Below are 20,497 nucleotides of genomic sequence, written 5' to 3' on the forward strand. Positions count from 1 at the left end.
CAGTTAGAATATACAGCCCCTTGCCATAATTGTGCAATTACTTTCACAACATATGGTCCTTTAAATACAAATAATATTGTTTCAATGAGAAACTTACACACCTGAAGAAAACAATCTCAAGAGAGTGTGTACAACACTGCAAATTACTTAAACAGTATTGCTTGGGCACAATTATTGATCCAACCAGCCTCTACCTTGGGTTCAACAAAACCACAGAAAAGCTCTGGGAAGCTGGAGACATCTTGGTTCTACCTGAATTTGACTGACCCCAGTGGCACCCAGCTAATGCAGAGGTATTAAACCAGGTAAAACACTCTTTCACTGGATTTGCATTCTATTTGCAACCAAGGAAAACTTGAAACTTCACAAGGAAAATGAGGATTTTTTAGATTATTCAAGTACTAGGCTTTTTTAAAGAAACAGACAAACACACTCAATGTGACTTCACTTCAAAACTTGTTATAAATTTCACTTCTTGGAGTTTCTGAAGTGGCAGGACTTGAAGAGGAATCACAGAGAATCTCTCCTGCTTTTTCCCTAATCCTCCCCAAGTGCCATTTCTGACACATAATACTGGACTACACAAACCACTGGCCTAAAGTAGTGTTGCATTGATTCTTAGAAATTCTCTTCCTAGAAATTTCAGCAGACCAGATGCCACTATGTTACAGAAAATGTGTGCTTAGTACCACAGATTTGATTAAAAGAATTTGGTGACTCATCAGTATCTACAACATTCTAAAATATATTATTTATGAGATACATAAAACAGACTACACAGAACATTTTTTCATTTCAGTAAGACAAGCTGCTTCTTAGCCATGGGGTAATAAGATACTTCCCAGCTACTGGGAGGAGAAAGGGGAGAATGGACCCCTTGATGCAGCAATCATTGTCATACAAGAGGGACAAGGCTGTCCTTCCAAATGTTTAACAAACAGGATGGAAAAACCTCTTTCTCTGTGGGAGGTTACACAGAAAGATACACCAGGTTTATTCCCACCAGGTACAAGAGGTTATTTTCAACACATGCAAACGATATGCAGAAATGCCCTCCAAATTTACTACCTGGAAATCAGATAACCACACCAACGTACCTACAGCATAATGATATTTACTGGCACCTCCTCCTGCACTTCTGTGCAGGAATTAAGAGAGACCTTTCAGGAGTTTAGACTTACAGAACAAAACACAACCATCAGCACATGCTGTGTGTTCCAAACACATTTATGAAATGTTTAACTTATGTATTTTAGTAGGTTATTAACAGTTGGTGTTGGCAGCAAGAGGCTACATTTCTCTAAAAATATTGATGCAAACCTAGTCATAAACATTTTTATGAGTAAGTTTTTTATAAAGCACTGCACTGACATGAGCCAGTCAATCCTTTCCTAAGGGGCAGATTAAGTATTAAAGTACATCCAAGGTGTGGCATCGTATCAGTTTACCTTTAGTGGCAGTTAAACTTACACAATTAGAGAAAATTCTACATCAGCTTCATCATTTGAAACCAGAGGCTTGTGACAATGCTGAATTCTACCAAGTGATTCTGAGGGAAGAAATCCCAGTGGACAACTTACAGCCTGAGCTGTGTAACTACAGATTCAGGTACTAGAGGGGAAAAAAAAGAAATTTCACACTACATGGTAATTACGAAATCCACAAGCTAAAAAGGTAGTGCAAGTGTTCTGTCTTGAGCATTGTGCCTCAGGGATATTTCAAATATTTGTCTGACCTAGCTCTGCATTTATCCTTTCTGAATTAGCAATCAATTAAAAAAGAGAGGGGAGAGAAGAAGTATCTGTGTGATTATTTCACCGTAGGCAATCAACATTCATATCCAGCATTAATATTCAGGAAATGCCCCAAGTCTCAATCATTAATGATTAAGTATCACCACACCCTGGAATATTTTACTACATATCTGTATTGACATCATGAGATCCAAACTTCAAACGAAATTGCTTGCCATTTTAAGGATCTTCTTGGAATTCAGAACAGTCACTAAATCTATAGGAACTCCTGTGCCAAGGCAACAAACAACTGAATTTAAAAAGTTGTAGTCTCACTTCCAACATACTTCAGCCATCTGAGGAAACTTTAGGATGTTTTAAATATAAACAATCATCTTCTGGAAGACAGAATTTAGAGAACTTAAACCTTAGAGTGACTTCTTCTGTTTAATAAGAAATGATACTTTACGTTTTATAATTTCACCTCACAGTATCATCCACCTGCAACACAACTTGCCAGCTGCACTCCTGAGCTTACACAGCCGAGCTCTTGGGAACATCCAGCACATGGAAATGGCTCTGGCAACCAGAAACACCCAACAGGGCACAGGAGCTGTGTGTTCCAATGAAGCACACATGGCCATGTTTAAATGTTTACCACCTTTTGCAGTACTATTACTTCTAAAGACACTGATGAAAAATCTGAAGTCATGTGCTTACTTTCATTTTGCAAAAAGGACGTTTATTTTTGTAACAAAGATGTTCTCCCCAAAGTAACTGGGTGTCCTATTTTGTTGATACATGGATAAAAAGAGAAAAGCAACAAGCAAACTGTATTATCAAATTAGATGACACATTTGCTTGAAAACTTAAAGGCACTGAGGCCATGCTCAGCAGCATTGCATATACAAAGGGTTAATGTACAACATGCAGCAGTTAATTGTCACAGATAACTATAGTTAGAGTTCAATAAATTGGCAGAAGGATTATAGTGCAGTTTTATTACTACCTCCAACACTTTTACTGATGTGCTTATTACATTTTTTATAGCGTGCTGCTCTTGAGCAACCAGTTTATAATATTTACCCTTTTAAAACTAGATATACAGAGAATACACATATATATATAAAAGGGCAACTAAGTTTACATGGCAATACTGGTGCAGCAACTAACACATCACACACACACGTATATATATACACATACACATATAGTAATTACCCACATCTTGCATGGACAAACCTAGTTACAAGCCTAGAGGCAAGAGGCAGCTGCCAAAATCCATGTATTTTATGCATCACAAAAAAAGCATGAACTAGGACTGGTCTTCTCTTAGAAGATGAGGATAAAAATACCACCACTACAAACAGTTTTTGTATATGCATCACACACACAGACACACACATAGACCATTTTTCTATCTCTAAATTACTTCTATTAGCTGCAGAATGTCAAAAGAAATGTTAGTCCAACACAAATAACCCTTAGAAGCTGAACGTGGTAAAAATCCTACGTAACACTGGGATGTTTTTTCATTTGTGTTTTAACCATTTGCAAGTATAGTTCTTTTGTATACCTTCCTCAATTCAATTTATCCTTAAACCTAGAATGATCCAGGATTGTTTCTAGTTCTCATTAAAAGCAACAACTTAAATTCACTACAATTGCAAGTGGAGAATAATTCACCACCCAAGACACAGAGCAAAATGCAGCTCCTCTCAGGCAGGCACCCCTTTGGGTCTGTGATTCAGATGAACACACAGACTGATTCCAAATCAGTATGTTCTGTTAGCAGCAGCTCCAACACCACTCTACCCATAAAACACCTTCCCCTCCGTGGCAGCAGGAGGGCAGGAAACCACCTTGCAAGGATTTGCACACTGAGCCTCATTTTTTTGTGTTTATCTGCATCACACAGCAAACACCCCCTGAATAACCGTGCCTCATTTTGTTAATTTTATCGTGAATAGTGTCAGGACAGGCACGTGGAGATGCAGTGTGTAAGCACAGGCTGAGCACAAAGCATGTGAAAACGTGAGCAGAAAGCCCCACTGGAGCACGTCCAACACGGGATGTGTGTGCACACACAGGGAGGGTGGAACTCACAACACATCCCACTGCCTGTACAAACTGACACATCCCCGTTTCTGTCACATTGGCAGCACATCCCTGCTTTACTACACTCTCTGAAATGGAATAAGCATCTTCCTAAGACCACCATCTTCAGGGAAAAAACGAGGGGAAGGAAAGGATGAACTGTGAGGACTGTGGGGCTCACAGCCCTCTAGATCAGAACTCGCAGGACAGCCCAGTTCTCTGGTGTCTCTTCAAAACATACAACTTGGTAATTCCAGGCAGACTGTGACAGGGAAAGTGATTGTTCATAGTGTCAGAGCCTGCTGGAAAAAAACCCCACATTCAAATTAAAACTGCTTTTTAGGAGTTAGTGAATGGATTTAAAATTACCTTTCTATATAGACAGTCATTTGCAATGGTGTCCAAAATTAAAAAGAACACAAATTATGGCAATCTTAACTCAAATACTTTCTAACTTAGGTGTATCCTCAATAATGTTGCTTTGGTCAGTCTACATGAAACACAAAGTTTTCCTCTTGAATAACCTAAAACCAAAATCATTTTCCCAAATCAGCTTTCACTTCTGTTATGATCTCCTTTGAGATGACTGCTTCCTTCTCAGATCACATTCTGCACAGGAGACAGAATATAAAAAGAAATTCTATTTATTGCTTTATAAGCATTACCAAGTAATAAAGGACCTACACACAATCTTTCATATTTCTAGTTTGGAAGGCATTGCAGGTGATAAATATTTTAATGAAACCCAAAACACTGCAGGTGCATTTGCACAAAATAAATAGAGTGCTGGCTATATATCAACAAAGACACAAAGAAAAACCTTCCCAAACCCTCCAGATAATCTGCAGTCCAACTAGAAGCATGGGAAGTCAGTACAGGTCAAAGAAAGAAATACATACATTAAACTCCTTCACTCTTGGGATTAAATCCTGCCCTCTGCTCTAGGAAGCATAAACATAATTGTGCATCACTCACTGAAAGGAAAGAAATAGTCTTTATTTAATAATCTTACGATTGCTTGATTAGTGCTTGGAAAATAAAAAGCATTACTTAAGTGCTAAATATTATTAGCTTTTTCAGAACATCAGCTCCAAACTTGCCACTCCCCACTTCCCTCCCTCCTAACTCTCTTCATTCATGTCATCAGAAGGCATCTCATTTTCAGCAACAACTACTCACTTTTTTTTAATGCTGCTGGATGTGCAGAACTACTGTTGAGGTTGCTTGGCAACTAGTGACACATATCAGAAGGAGAGATAAGGTCCAGAATGAATGGAATTGAAGAGAACTATATTTGGTTTCATTAGGAAATACTAACGTGCTCAAACTATACTGATTTGAGTTACCCACACTAAGGTGAAATTCTGCTGTTTCTGTCAAAGCACAGAGATCCATAATGACAGAGTGGCACTAATCCCAGCCAGCCACCTCCCCAGCCACACACTTGTCTCCCTCTACGGAACAGATTCAGAACCAGAGCTTGGACCTGGGCTAGCAGGCTGGAACAGCGTGGAATAGGTATTTGGTAATTTATATTTTCAAGAATTTTAGGCCAAAGAGGATAACTGAATACTTCATTTTGCCTTTCAGTGCAGAATCACTATGCTCCTGCATGTGCTTTAGTGTTGAGATGAAATTTCACATAAAACAATTCTTTCTGAAGGTCACAATTTGAAATGAGGCAAGACTGAGCACCCAGGACTCCTGCAAGGACACAGAACTGCTTACAAAAAGTCTGCTCTGATGATCCAGGAGGTGCAGGAGAAGGTGGGAACAAGCCTAGCAGTCCCTAATGAAAGAGTTTCTTCTCTCAAGCTCTTCGACTGACTTTATCTGCATCACTTGAGTAAGAATGAACCAATCTGGCCCAAAAGAGGATCTTCTGACATCACCTCAGACCCTGCCCAATCTTTGATGCTTCGGGAGGAAGTGAAAACAATGACAACAGAACAAGCAGCAAAATTATCCTCAGGGAAAAAACCAAAACCAAAAGTCAGCCCCCACGCTTCCCCACCTCTCTGATGCCCGTGGGCTGAAAGGTTTCAAGGCTTCAAACGCCAACATAGAATTGCAAATACATAATAATGTTCAGGGCAGGAAAAGGAACAATTTGCAGCACGTGCATCAGAGACTGTGCTCCCCAAGGCCACAGTGGGCAACCTGAGCAACACACACCTGCACCAGCAAAGATGAATCTTCAGGCAGAAAGGGTTTAAAAATAAACCCCTACCTTCCTAAGACTGCTTAAATGAAGCTTCCTCTTCCCCATCAAATTATTCCAAATAAAGTATCTCAGATGCTAAGGAAGTCAGTTTCATGCCTTTTGCTCACACAGCACCACCTCTACATGGCCATGAAGTCACGTCTGGACACCTCCCTTCTGGACCTGGGACAACTCCTGAAGCTTCCTTTCAATTTTAAGTCCTTCCCAATAATTCCACATCCTTCATGAAGTGAAGGCACCAGCATGGGATATACTATATTAATAACACTCTTATCAGATTTGGAAGTCCCCTTTATCACTTATGTTTCACTTTCCCTTTTTTTAGTCATCCAAGCCTGCATTTGTCTTTTTGCCACAAAAACATCCCAAACCATACTAAGGTAATTTAACTAATTGACTTTTGCGTCCTTTTCCAGTTTTACAGATACAATCTAACCTCTGACTCCTGCAGGACTCTCTCACGTTCGGCTGCATTAAAACAAATTCCTGAAGTACAACTTATCAGATCACCCCTCCCAGTAATAATTATAAATAAGTTATATAAATTGGTGTTTCCCATAGTTTCTCACAGGATATCCTCCGAGATTTTTCTTCACTGTTTATTGAAAATACCCATATTCTATTTCCATAACAATATCAGAGAATCACACAGAGATGATCCCAATATTTGCTCTTCTAACAGACACCAAACTTCCTTTTCTGTTTGCAGCATCATCCAGGATGAAAACATACTTTCTTTGGGTAAGGAAAATATTTATAGAATATTTCTACTTCCTCTATCTAACTATGTATAACTTTACCTTCTGCATTCAGTTAAAAAACAAAACTGTGTCCAAACAGTATTATTAAAAATTAAGTGGGGAAAAAAAATTCCTGTTTTCTTATTGTCTGAAATTATTATCAGAATGGAACCTATGAGCTTCAGTTAAGAAAACAGAGGCTTAGGTTGAGAAAAAAATACATTTAAAAAATTTATTCAGCATGAATAAAACTGTGAGGAAAAAGTCAGACATTATGCTGCCTACACAATTTCAAAGTGTTTTTTCCAACTCCCTGTGATTACACAGAAAACAGAAATGTTTTACTAAACTCAATCTTTTCACTCATTTCACGCCCCTTATTTTACAGTGTCAAAGAGATACTTAGGTAACAGAACGTTCCCAAGTTCTTTGGCGATAAACATAAGGAAAGTAAACATTTGATTGCATAAGATACAATTACATAAAGTGAAGACTGTCCAATTATGTGAAAGCAAAACACAGAGGCAGCACGGAGCATCCCAAGTTCCCAGGAGTTAGGGGAAATTAAGAGTGACACAGTTCCAGTAGAAGAAACTAACAGGCAAGATAGTTACATTTCAGATTTTCAAGTGCCCTATGTGTAAGTTACAGAGCATATTTTTATCTGCTATGTTCAGCATAAGCAGAACGTGTTCCTATGAGTAACTACTTCGAAACAACATTAATCATTTTGACATAGCAAAATTAAAAGGTTGCATCCAATTTCCAGGCATCTATTTTAGTGTGCATCAAAACCCAGAACTGAAAATCCAGTAGCTTCCCACAACACAGAAATTTAATAACAAAAAACCCCCACACAGCCCCATTAAAGCAAATCTTCCAGAAAGCTGTGTAACAAGCTTGCTGCAAAGACATTGAGACAAAGTACTAGGAAATTTAATTTTTTCACTAACATTGAGCTCAGCAACTGTTTTGTCAAATATTGGGAAGTGTAAAAGTGCTGGTCTGCCTGCCCTGCACATGGGCTTGGGGTTTGTGTGGCAGGTTGGGACTGAGTGGTCCCAGCTTTCCTGAAAGCCCCAAGTGCTTAACTGAGCCCTTCCCCTTTCTGTTTTCTCTCTCATTAAAAGGAAAAATAATTTTCCTAGGCTTTGCATTGTGCTTATAGTTTTTTCCCATGAATAATGCAGTGCTGTGATTACACTCTAATTTCAGAAGATATTCAATAAAATCATTTTAGTACATGGCTATGTCCTTAGGATTACTATATTTTAAAAATTATTAAAAAAAGTTGTTACAACTCTAAGTTTTTATATTTATCTTAAATAGTCTTAGCCTGCTAAAAACAGCAAAAAAAATACACAAAGCTATGGCAGTCACTATAGCGTAATTAAAATTCAAGAAACCAACTAGTTGAATTTTTCCATAGTAATGCCACATTAAACCAAATTTACCTAGCCTATTTTAATTTAAATTATCAGGGTTAAAACAGGTATTACACAGAGTTCTCTGAGCTTAATGTGCTAAGTGTCCCACTCCACATTTTTATCTACATTTAAAATAAAAAAAAACAACGAAGCAAGATTGAAGCAAGGCATTCTTTGTTACTACAAACTTAAGCAAGAAATTTACTTCACAAACACCCATGTCCTTGCAACATTTTCTAATTAATATGAACAGTTATATTACATAGATAATTGTACTGTCAAAAACAGAATAAAAATGTCTTAACTGGAAGGAACCCAAAGCGCTTGTACGCACGCAGACCTGCAGAGAAGAAGGGAGTGTTTAAATCCCAGTGATGAAGGAGGCAGCATAAATCCCCCAGCAAGCTGGGAAGGTGCCACTCAAGGCTAAATGCAGCATCTCCTGGGACCACCCCAACCCCCAGAAGGAAGCCCTGCACACCTCTGCCTGCTCCATTAGCTCACCCACCACTCCTGGGAGGCTGCAAGGGTGCACTTGGGAGAGATAATTATTTTCTAGTGCCTTAACTAAAAAGAGAACTGAACACAATGACTTATTGAATAGCCCTGTGGAGAATACAGCCAGCAACAGGTAGCTCAGAGAGGAGGTCACAAGCTTTCCTGCACTTCTGTAACAGCAACACTGAAATAAAACATCTCATTGAGATATTCCACTAGTACATTTTTCAAAAAGTGGATGCTTCTTCCTCTCAGCTGTCAAAAACACCCCTCAATGCACTGCTGTTTCTAAGCAGGCTCAGCTGTAAACAAGTAATTCTAATTAAATGCATGTTTACATTAGAGTACAGCTGTAGAAATAACTATTGAAAGCTGATGCAGCTACACTTGCACTGTATCTTAAATGGTTGGATTTACTATTAACTCAAGGTTCAACTGTTAAAATGTAAGGCATGCTATTTTTAACATCAAGATTCAAGTTAGACTAAAAAAAAAAAAAACCCTCATCAGTGGAAATTCCTTCCTTTCAACTTGAGAGCTCTGAATGACCAAGATTAAGATGAGCAATTTCTGTATCTCAGTTCTTCATCAGAGATGGCACCTGGGCAACCCTAATACACAAACTCATGATATATCTAAAAATAAAGGTAGAGATAACTTTGCCTGCTGGATTATACTTCAAAGCCTTAGCTCTGCCTGCCTTGATCTGAGACACTGGGGAAGGATGTTCACAAAACTGGAACAAGAGCAGTGTTTGCACTTTTCAGAAAAATGCCTCGAAACGCCCCAAACCTGCTCCCCCAGCCCAAGAGAACAACACAGGAGCTCACAACCTAAAAACAGGAACAAGAAATCCCACTCATATCTAGATTGCTAGAAGGAGCAGGGAAAGGCACAGCTTTTATTAATAATACATTTTATCTTATGGGACAAAACCACAAGGTTTTAACATAATGAAATTGAAAAAAAAATATTTCCCAGCTGGAATGACTGGCAAGAGATAAAATGTAGCTACAGTATGAAGTAAGGGGAATCTTCAGGGTTTGCAATAATGTGAACAAATAGTTTTAATATCAAAAAGGTAACTGCATTAAGTTTAAGATGGTAAGGAGGACTCTGTTCATATTTAAACTAATTCAAGTGTCCATCTGGAAAAATTAGTAAAAACTTTTTTTTTCAAAAATCAGAGTACTGTCCAATCTGTCCATTCAAAATATACAGAAAGTAAGAAATTCCATGAGATACTACAGAAGAAAATTGTTCATGTAGTACTGATTCTGTAGCAGTGGCTAGAGAAAAGGTAATCACTCTGCACCATCTAATTAAGAAAAGCTGGTGAAAACCTGAAAAACCCAGGGGAATTTTTCAGAAAGGACATGGAAGTGTGGAATAGAGACATACATTTAATATTCTCCACAGAGAGCGATATTTTTGAAGTTATCTGAAGTTTTTTTGCAGTATTTAATACAGTTTGTGATTTATGAAATAACAAGTTAAATAGAACACGATACATTGGTTTATACTACTAGATGTTTGCTTAAGATAAGAAAATGGAGAAAAATACACCACTTCCACTTTAACTCATGAACATGGAAACTAAAAATATTTCAAAAAAGATCTGGAGTGAACTGAGGAAGACTTTCTTTAGCTGTTTTTTCTAAGCCTCATTTTATCTCAGATTCTGCTGTGCAACCAAAGTTGAAGAAGTGTTGTTGCTGCACAATGAATTTCCAGAAATTAAAATCAGAGGCTGAACAGGAGACCAAAATTAGCACTCCAGTGAGGAAATGCAGGAAGAGTTCATGTATGTACATCTACACCAGCCACAACACATTCTGACTTTGTCCAGGTAGCAGAAAAACCAGAAAAAGGAAGACAAAGGGTGGGCTAATGCAGGAATATTTAGGGATCAGTGTTGCATCAGGCAGAAAAATGAGGAGTGGAAGAAACAGGAGACACTCAGAAAGCCACAGGTCCCAAAGAGGAGCTGCAGATGCTGCAGGGGAGAAAGGATTTAGGAGACAGAACAAGTTCCAGAACCCAGACTTCACTCACTCAGCTACCCACTGAACGGTTTATTTTCTGTTTGGGAAAATAAAAGGAAACTTGCACATTTGTTTGATTTTACCAAAACTAATGAGTAAAATCCCACATCCACCATCAGAAGTCAAAACCCTCGCAGACCCATTCACAATGTTTTCCACATAGTTAAGCCCTAAGCTCTCTTCTGTCTCTGTCTTTTGCTTCTCAGATTACATCACTCGTGCTTATTCCGCTATTCATAGTTATTGCTCTCCAAGCTCTCTACAACTATAAAGCTTTCTTCTGGATTGATAGCTGCACACTTAAAAAGCTTTTGTGAAATTTAAACCTCAAAACAAATAGAACTACTGCCATATTTTTGGTCAGTCTCTTTACATGCCAAATCATGTCTGCGACATATGCAAACTTAGCTTGAGGGATGAGTTTACTACTGGGTTTTTTTGTTGTTGGGTTTCTTTTTCAGAAAACTGAAATATTTAACTGAAAGCACAAATGTCAAGTTGCAAGCCAGGAAAAGTAATTCAGAGGATAGAAAGCTCTCAACATGTAACAACACAAAATTGGTAGTTTAAATGCTGCTTTGCTAGGAGAATTCAACATTTCCCAACCAGCAAATGCAGATAAGATACACATTCTGCTCTGAGCAATACCATGCTTCCCATGAAAATAAAGAAATTATGTTCAATTCACCCTTTCCTTCTTTGACCTACCTGAAAACAAAGCACAATGTAAAAATGAAAGTCAATGCTTTCTTTGAACACTGTGCTGTCATCTCTCCACTGATGGTTAACCTGAGCCTACCACGAGCATCTAAAAGCAGATAAAACTAACCAGCTTTTAAAACTTTTAGATTCCTTCATGCACTACTTTTCTGTAATATTTCAGGAACCTAAATAACATGATTTTTCACTCTGAAAAAAAATTCACTTCACTTGCACGTGGAAATATTTTAACAGCTTGATTTCAGAAAGCCTCTGAGCAAGGTGAAGGAGTTACTCCAGTGACTATTAGAATTTTCAGTATGTTAACAATCCTTGCCAAACGAGGCCCAGTGTAGGTATTATAAACAAGCAAAAATTTCTGAAAACTCATTTTACAGCATTTAAAAATCACACTTGAGTAGCAGATCTAAATTGCAAAGCATTTGCACAAGTTCTTAATGGACAATGTCTCATATCTTCAGGCAAGATGCCATAAGAAACTTGAATAAAAACCTAACCCAGACTCGGAAGGTTTTTTCCTTTTTTGTTATACATATGAAAAAATATTAATGCTGCTTCACTGAGTTCACTTTTGCTCTGTCATAGAAAAGAATTTTTGCCCTTGTAAAAATAAAAGTATTTTCAAAGGAAAGATAATTTCAAGCACATAAAAACTCTCTTAAACATGCTAACAATTAAGAAATTGCTTGGTTGCATAGGTGGTTTAATATCACCAGGTATTACCTCCCATTTCTTTCAAACTTAATAAAGTTAAATATAGCCTGTATAAACATTTTGCATAAACTTTGACCAACTATAAGCAGTAGTCAGTTATTTTTCATAGTATTTATTAGCTGTTGGGATATCTTTGTCTCTTGACAAAATTCATCTGCACAACTGTGTCAGCTCTCAGGACAAGACCTAAAACTGAGTAAAACATAAATCCTGCTCCCCTCTTTGACCACACCTCCACTTCATGTTCTGCAGCACAAATTCTGATCTGACACCATAACGAGTTGTTCAGATAGAACTGAACAGACACGTACACACAAATTTTCCAACACCTCACTGGTGTCCTCGAGCAGGAGCTGAGAAAAAAACCCCAAAGTTTGTGTCTCAAAGCTGCAGAAGCCTCTCATCAGACACTGTGATGCAAAGAAAGAAAGGAAAAAGGGGGCAAGGGGAATCACACACCCCAAGCCTCCCCCACTCCAATTTTCAATTTTACTCCAAAACACCAGGAAAAAGTTACTTTTGTTGCCAGTCAAGTAAAATACAATAAAGCCTGTCTGTTTCTTGGCAAGAACTGAAGTGACCATTCTGAAAACATGGGATTGGTACACAAATGTAAAGGATCTATAAAAACACAGCAATCATATTTGTGTACACAAGCTAAGATTAGCCATTAGGAGGGAATTCATTATTTTGGAAGAACTTAGTTATAAATATTATACTTTTCCCTCGCTCATAGCATTGGCTTCTCTTCCATAAGATCACATGGCTAAAAAGACAAAAGTTAGAAAAAACCCCACAGTATCAGACAACTGAAAAGTAAAGTTACTGAACCAGAAGTTGTTTCACTTACAAGAGAGACTGACACTGACTAAAGTGATTAGATAATATTATTTACTGCTTTATGTGACATAATGGTGGTAATGGATGTATTAAGAGAAGATCAGAGACCATCAATGACTACTTTTCTTTACTCACAAACTCCTAAATCTTGGTGAGAAAAGAGAACATGTTTGAAATCTTTAGGAGGGCTTTCTCACTGAGAGAAAATAATTTTTAAAAGCACAAGAGAAATGCAAACATATTTGGCATTTTAGTCTTGAAAACAAAGCTATTCAGCTCTGCTTATGCCATCAACACTACCAGATTTAATAAATACACAAACTCTTATTCAGCACTTCAACATACTAGTTCAAGAAAGTGTCAACATTTGACATCATTTGGGAAACTGAGGCTTAAAAGTATTACCTGAAACTTCCTGTAACCTCAAGACTTCCTGAATCCTAAACACTATCCAAACTTAATAATCACAAAGGCACATTCCCCTTATTTGTCAATCTTTGTAGTGGATTTCGTAAGTCACATTTCAACCATTTATTTCTATTTAAATATTTCTGCTTGTCCCAGTTTTTCCCATGACACTTCAAAATTGTCTCCTGCCCATGCCAGTTATTCCCTGCTTTCTAAAATTGTGCATGACAGTGACCCTCTCCTTAGAGTCTGTCAGCCAAAGCCACAGTGATCACAGAGGGGAAAGATGACTTAAAGAAATCAGAAGTAAGTGAAAGGCCATGTGTTTTTAGAAGCAAAGAACCCCAGTCTCTAGACAGCACAAAAAGGAGCTGTTTTTCTTTTCTTCTTCAACCTGAGCTACACATTTAATTCTTCCAACTATATTCCCTAACTCCTCCTATCCTCCCTTTCCCATTTTTCATCCTCAGAAAGATTGCCATCTAAACTTCTGCACAGTCCAAAAGAGAGGGTTTTGGCTCCACCTTATCAGTGGATGCTCACAAAATACTGTTTGCAGATACCTACTCCTCTGGAACTGCCTCATGAAAAGACAGTTGAAGTGTTGAGGAGGGAGGGAAGGAAAGGAAGGGAAGTCGCAGGCTTCCTGCTATTAAAAGCCAAATTTAAACCCTTTCTACATCAAAAGGGCCTCTGTTGTTGGCAGTAATGCACAGAGTAGAAAATTTGGTTGATACGGCTTCTGCATTACACTTAGAAGGCAGCTCTGCCATAGAACCAGGAACACTGGAAAAATCCTGTGGGGAGGCCACACTCCCATTTTTCATGGAATTGCTGCAGGAAGCTGTCAGATGACAGCACAGCCACCTGAAGCCATTCTGCAAGAGCTGAAAGTGGGCTAAGTCCTTCCAGAAAAACTGCATGCAGAAAAGCCTGTGCTGTAGAACATGCCTTGCTTCTCCAATACTCTACTCCCCAATGCCACAGCACTCTTACATCCCACACACCACCTTCACTACAGCAACAGAAAAAAATGTATTTCTGTCTCTAATTCATCTAAGGATTATAAAAGGAACATTGAAAAAAAAATAGTCTTTACTGTAGTTAACTTGCCTACAACTTTAACTACCATCACATTAATCTTAGCTTTAGCTATTCAACACATTAATTACCTGGAGCACTTGATTCCACACAGTTCCTCAAATAATTAATTAGCTAAAGGGATTGAGAATTGGAGTCCCAGAGGAAATTCTAGTTTCGTAGATCTACACAGATTTCACCTTGCAAAATGCTACAACAATTCACCTAGAGGTACACGACAGCCTCAACTATTTAGGGGCAGAATCCTAAAACCAAACCAAATAAAATCACCTCACACTCACTGAAGTAGGCTAGCACTTTTAGCCCTGGATATCCTGCTTAGTCACCAGAAGGAAGAGTAACACTAAATAAAAACTTTTGACTCCTTCATGCACAGCATTAGACATTTTTCCTAACAGGTAACCTCTCTCTGCTTCAAATATCCATTGCCAAAGGGCAACCAAACCAAGGCAAACAATTCTAAGATAGGACTTTAAACTGGATTTCTTTCAAAGCAAAAGAATAAGCTGTACCAAAAGAAATAATTCAAATCTAGTTATGTACAAGTACACTAAAATTAAAGAAAATTTATCATCTCAGCATATTACTATTTTCACTATTATCATCTGCAGCATATTACTATTTTCACCACCTCTCTCCTGCTCTTCATCACATCAGCTGGGGTTTCTGTGTGTTTTATGCAAACATGTTTATGTTCCAGAGCAACTGATCAGGACATGATGAGAAGTAATGCTCTGCTCTTCCTACCCTTCCAAAAAAACCTCCATGCTATTTCTCTCATTAGCTGAATCCCACATCATCTTTCCACAAGGTAAGCAGGGCAGAAGGGGAATGAATCAGGCAAAAAGGGTAATGGAAAGCGAGACAACACAGAGAGCAGTTAGTTATTTGGAAGAAAATGTAAGTTATTTAAGGACAGATGTGTAACTTGCAAGAATTTCAAAACACTGAAAAACAGCCTTTTCCCTGCTGTAAAGTGCATGTTATGATCTACTGATTATTTTTGGCAGCAGAACCCTAAAAATGATGCGTTTTAACTTACTCCCTGTACACTTGAAATATACCACAGTTCAGCATTGAATTTTTATGCAGCTCAGTGTTCCAACAGGTATTACCTGCACTACCCAAAGGACAAGCACAAGGGACAGAATGCCCTGGGGGGACAGCCCCGGTGCCACCCCGCGTGGCCGGGCTGTGCCCCGTGACTGGCAGCAGCTGTGCTGGCACAGCCCTGCCCCGTAACTCAAATCCCCTGCTCTGAGCAGGCAGAAGCCAGCAGAGCCTCCTGAGGCCAAATTTGCCATGTTGTCCTGGATTCCAGCTGCAGGCTCAGCTCTGCCCAAAGCTCCAGTGCACAGGGAGGCACCAGAGGAAGACCCTGCTGCTGCAAATCCCAGTGTGTCCCAGTCCCCACCAGCTCTGCACAGCTCTCTGGGCTCCCAGTTCCACACAGATTTGGGCGTGCAGCTTGCAGGGTTGGGATTACCTGCCCACATCATACACCATCCATTACACAGCACTGCTACCCTTTAAGAGAATCCACATGCTTAAAAGCTTAGAAAAACCCTGTTGCTTAAATGGATTGACACTTTCAAAGGTACCAGGGATCCACTTCCACTTTCATTTATGAACTTTTTACTCAGCACCCAGTATTGATACCTACTCAACCAAGCCAACTCATGCAAGTCTTTTAAGTCACACAAGTCTTTTAAGAGGTCTCTGCAGCAGCCCAAATGACAGAGACAGCTCAGCAGTAACAGGATACAGCACTAGGCACTTATGAGAAAGTTATTTTGGAAATAGAAAATATTCCTTATAAAGAGGAGCTAAAAACACGTAGCACATGATGTATTTCTTATGAATCAGTCTGAACTTTCATCCAAAAGACTGTGTGCCTTATCTGAGCTATCATTTGCTGATTAGGAAGAAGTACTGTCCAGACTCCTTGGCTAAACTCTCAGCTCAGATATTCTTATTAAAGAATTAACTACTGGAAGACTAATAAAAGCTTAACCTTCCCAAAAATGGAGGATTAATAAAATAGATGATACCACTAAAAGCTAAAGGACAGCAGTACGAAACTGTTACGTTTGAAAAACAAGCATGACAAAACCCAATAATACAATCGAAAAAAAAAAAAGCTTTGAAATTTCAACACTTTGATTCAATTAGTATTAATTTAGCAGCTTTCGGCATACACACATACACACACAACTGCAAGCATAAATTAACATGCAGAAGAATCTCTTCCTACTCTCTAGCAAAGTTAGTCAAACAGTTAGGAAACAAAAATTTTCCTCAGACAAACAAGAAGATATTAATTTTCCCTCTCTTAATGCCATTGTCCTCTTCAATACTGCCAAATAACAGATATTTGATGCAAAAAATAAAAACTTTTAGAAAGATAATTTAACACAAACATCTGGGCAAGCAAACACAACAAAATCCCCAAAATTCAGAGTACGATTTCATTCTGTGAGAACACAGAAAATAAAGCCTTACTTGCTCCAAATAAAGAAAATTGTGCTCACTGACACAAGGCATGTTTACAGCAATATGAACCAATGTGCTATAGCTGAGGTAAATCAATGTCAGCCATGTTGTGAAAGAAACTGCAATTAACAAACCCACAAAATTCAAAACTTAATCAAATCAGCTCTGCCTTGATATAAGTAATTTCATACTGCTAGATCTTACTTATGATTGACTTCTTCAGGTTAATGTCTATTAATCTCATCTAAAAATACACATCCAAATTCTAGAGAGAGTGAAACAGCAGCAGGAGGAAAATACACAAGATATAAACCGGGAGCACTGACTGCAGCACAAAGGAGGAAGGTACAATGTAAAGTGAAAAAGCAAATGCACTTACTCAGCATTAAATCCATTCACGTGCAGGATCCTCATCTGCTTGACTATTGTGCTTTTACCGGATTCACCAGCACCTAGAAAATGAAAGTAAGTCAATTTCAGAAGGAAGCATAAGTGATTAAGGCACACACTAGAATTTTTTTCTTCGGGGTAAAATCGAGAAAGTTGGGTTTCTCAGCGTAAGAGTGAAAAGCGAAAGAAATAATTGCCACTGGAAACTTCAGTTGTAGCTAAAAATAAATGCCCAGCTCAAGTCATGTGTCAGATCTGAATCTTGGATCATTTCACTGTCCATTTTTCCAGTGTCAATGTTAAAAGCAGATTGCAGTATTTGGAAAGAAAATGGACAACTTCAACATTTTACAGAGAAGACGACAGGGAACATCACAACCTGGCTGCCTTGTCACTACTATCTGACAGAGGGAAAGGCTGACTGAAGTCCCTATTAAACCAAAGCAATTCTGTTATATCCTTAAAGAACTTTGAGTTTGACTGGGTGATGATGAACTGCAGCCAAACTCCATAACTTAAATCACAAGGAATAAAATATGTAGATACTCACATTTGAAAAAGGAAGGCATCCCTTTAAGCCTCCACCCACAAAGCTACAAAAAACCTCCTCTTATTTGCGTCTTGTAAGCAGCCTCCCACCCTCCCTACATGTTCCAAAACCAACCCTACGCACGAGGAGAGGCAGAGACCACCGTTTGTGGCTGCTGCTCCAAAGGGCTCCCCCGCAGCTCTCCCCTGCTCCCCTCCCGTACCTGCAGCACAAAAACCCCCCTCCACTTTACTCCAGTTTCCATAAGTAGATGGATGCTATTTCTGCTGTGCTGCTCGGATGCCAGAGCACAGGGCAGCCCATCTGCCTATAGTACCCGTTTTTCCATGCACGCTGAACAACTCCAACAGCAGCATTTAATTGAGCTGCTCCACGCTGCCAGATCGGCAGCTTTCTATATAAAGCAAACATATTTTTGCAGGAGTAGTATCGTAACGTGGCAAAATTTAGAAAGATTCCCCTTAGCATCTCCTGGCTACTGGTTTAATCCCCTCCCCAGCCTGTGTCTCACCCACAGGAACTGTATGTCTGTGGCAGAACGGGCAGGGAGGTACAGTTTGTATTTATAGGATGTCAGGCCTCTCTGCTAGCACACACTGACAGCACAAGCCTCCATTTTGAGCCTCATGTTCAAAACTGTATTTTAGCAGTTACATTTCAAGGTTCATTTTCTCACAAATGCTTTCCCCCTCTGCTTTCTACCTTCCTTTCCTTCTCCCTCATGAATTCCCAGAAGTCCTCTTCTGCTCTCCAAAAAACCTGGTTGCATGTTTTGCCACGTTAATCCCAGAGCCTTACTCCTTTTCCCTCTCCTTGCTCACTGCTGTTCTGTAAGCATTTAGAGAGCAGTTTTTATCTACAACTCTTTATGCACATGCCACTTCTTCACTAAGCTGCTATTTTATACCATACACCCTCTGTCTGATCAGGCAGACTGCACCATGCAATAAACACAGGTGGCTAAACCAATCAAGAATTAGTATCTTGGGATAAAAGAGACTGGGTCATCTTCACAACTAAGAATTATTCACGAAGGCAGTATCTGCTGTAGTCATATGTCCATTTAAAAATTAATAACAACTAAATTTCAGCAGTAACACTAAATCACATTTTATATTTATAAGCATTCGGAGCCAAAATCTTTACTTCACTTGGTCCAAGGAGGCTGGACAGTTGTTGCATTTGCTATAAACACATTTGGTTTGATATTGACACACCTGGGTTCTCTGGATCGCATACAACATCAGTGAACCAAAATGGTGTATTACATGTACATTTCTCCATAAGTCTAGCTCTATATTTGGCTGCTTGTTAAGGCCATATTCTCAACAATTACACGCACACGTTTAACTTCACCACCAAGGAGAGTTCCATTAATTTCAGCGAGATTGCTCGTGGCAGCGGGGCAAGCACGTGTACAGCGATGGGGCCTACGAGCAGCAGCATAAACCCACTAGAATATTCAGCAGCTCCTCTTTGTTCTTATTTGAATATGATTTGAACAGATTAAGAACACTTTCCAAGTGCCTGGCTTCTTATTTCATGTGTCTTATAGAGGAAACATAACATAATAATAGGGAGGTGAGCTTTTGTATTTTTGACCAGTGAGTTACAGACTATCTACAATTCATGGCAGAAACTGTAACAGCTGAACTATCACTTCAAACACACTCACAGATGACTTTACTGCCATCGCTAAACACACGCAAATTTTTATTTGCAAGTATCTAAACTATTTTTCAGCCACCAAAACTAAAGAAAACAGAAAGAAAACCCAGGCAAGCCCATCATGTTTCTGTTTGCTGAAATTTTGCCTCTTACGAAAGCAACTCGTCTGATGACAAATAGTTTCTATGTATCTACGTAATGTTCAGCCTGAAATCTGGAAGTCCAAGACATTTCCCAAGAGCTGAAGTCCAAATTATCCTGTTAAAAGATTTCTGCTGAAGCCCTGGCAGGCTCCTCAGTGCTGCAGGTGCTGCTGTAGTCTCAGTCACTCTCCATTTATATTAAGTCTCTCTCTTCAAACGAGTAATTGAAAGATTTTACTGGTGATAGCACGCTTCCAAATTCACCGCTTTCAAAATTTCTTTTTATCTTTTTTTTCCCCTCCTTCCATTAGGGTTTTTTCCCCCAAAACTGAGTCAGCTCGGCGAGGCCTAGCCTGTGCTCCACGCTTCAGCCCTGCATAGGCAGAACGTGCATAGGCAGTCCCTCGGCGTGACCAAAACAACCCACGGCTCGTAACTGCATCCGATCCTAAAACACTACTTCAGAATACTCTGAAATAACGAGCCTGACACACATTTGCTTGTCCTCTCCCATATCGATATTTGGACCCTTCCGTTCCCTGAAAGCCACAGCCCACATTTGTAAACGTCTCTCCTGAAAAACACGAGCAGGTAACCCAGCGGAGCCGCTGGAGCAGCACCTGGAGCCCGGCTCTGCCAGCGCTCCAAGGCGCGGTACCTCAATTCCTGGTGCGACAGCGGAGAGTGCCGGGCCCGCCGGGGCCGG

At 39.3% G+C, this 20,497-nt stretch overlaps 1 protein-coding gene across 1 annotated transcript in view; it reads right to left on the minus strand.

Annotated features, from left to right (window-relative positions):
- Window positions 1-17,692, minus strand: part of GNAS (GNAS complex locus) — an 80,036-nt gene extending 62,344 nt beyond the window's left edge. Inside the window, exon 1 of the mRNA XM_014308077.2 lies at window positions 17,420-17,692. Coding sequence (XP_014163552.1) covers window positions 17,420-17,454 — 35 coding nt within the window. The 5' untranslated portion in view covers window positions 17,455-17,692. The remainder of the gene's footprint in view (window positions 1-17,419) is intronic.
- Between the last annotated feature and the right edge of the window lie 2,805 nt (window positions 17,693-20,497).

This window comes from Geospiza fortis, unplaced genomic scaffold (genome assembly GCF_000277835.1).
Source record: "Geospiza fortis unplaced genomic scaffold, GeoFor_1.0 scaffold361, whole genome shotgun sequence".
Taxonomy (NCBI): Eukaryota; Metazoa; Chordata; class Aves; order Passeriformes; family Thraupidae; genus Geospiza; species Geospiza fortis.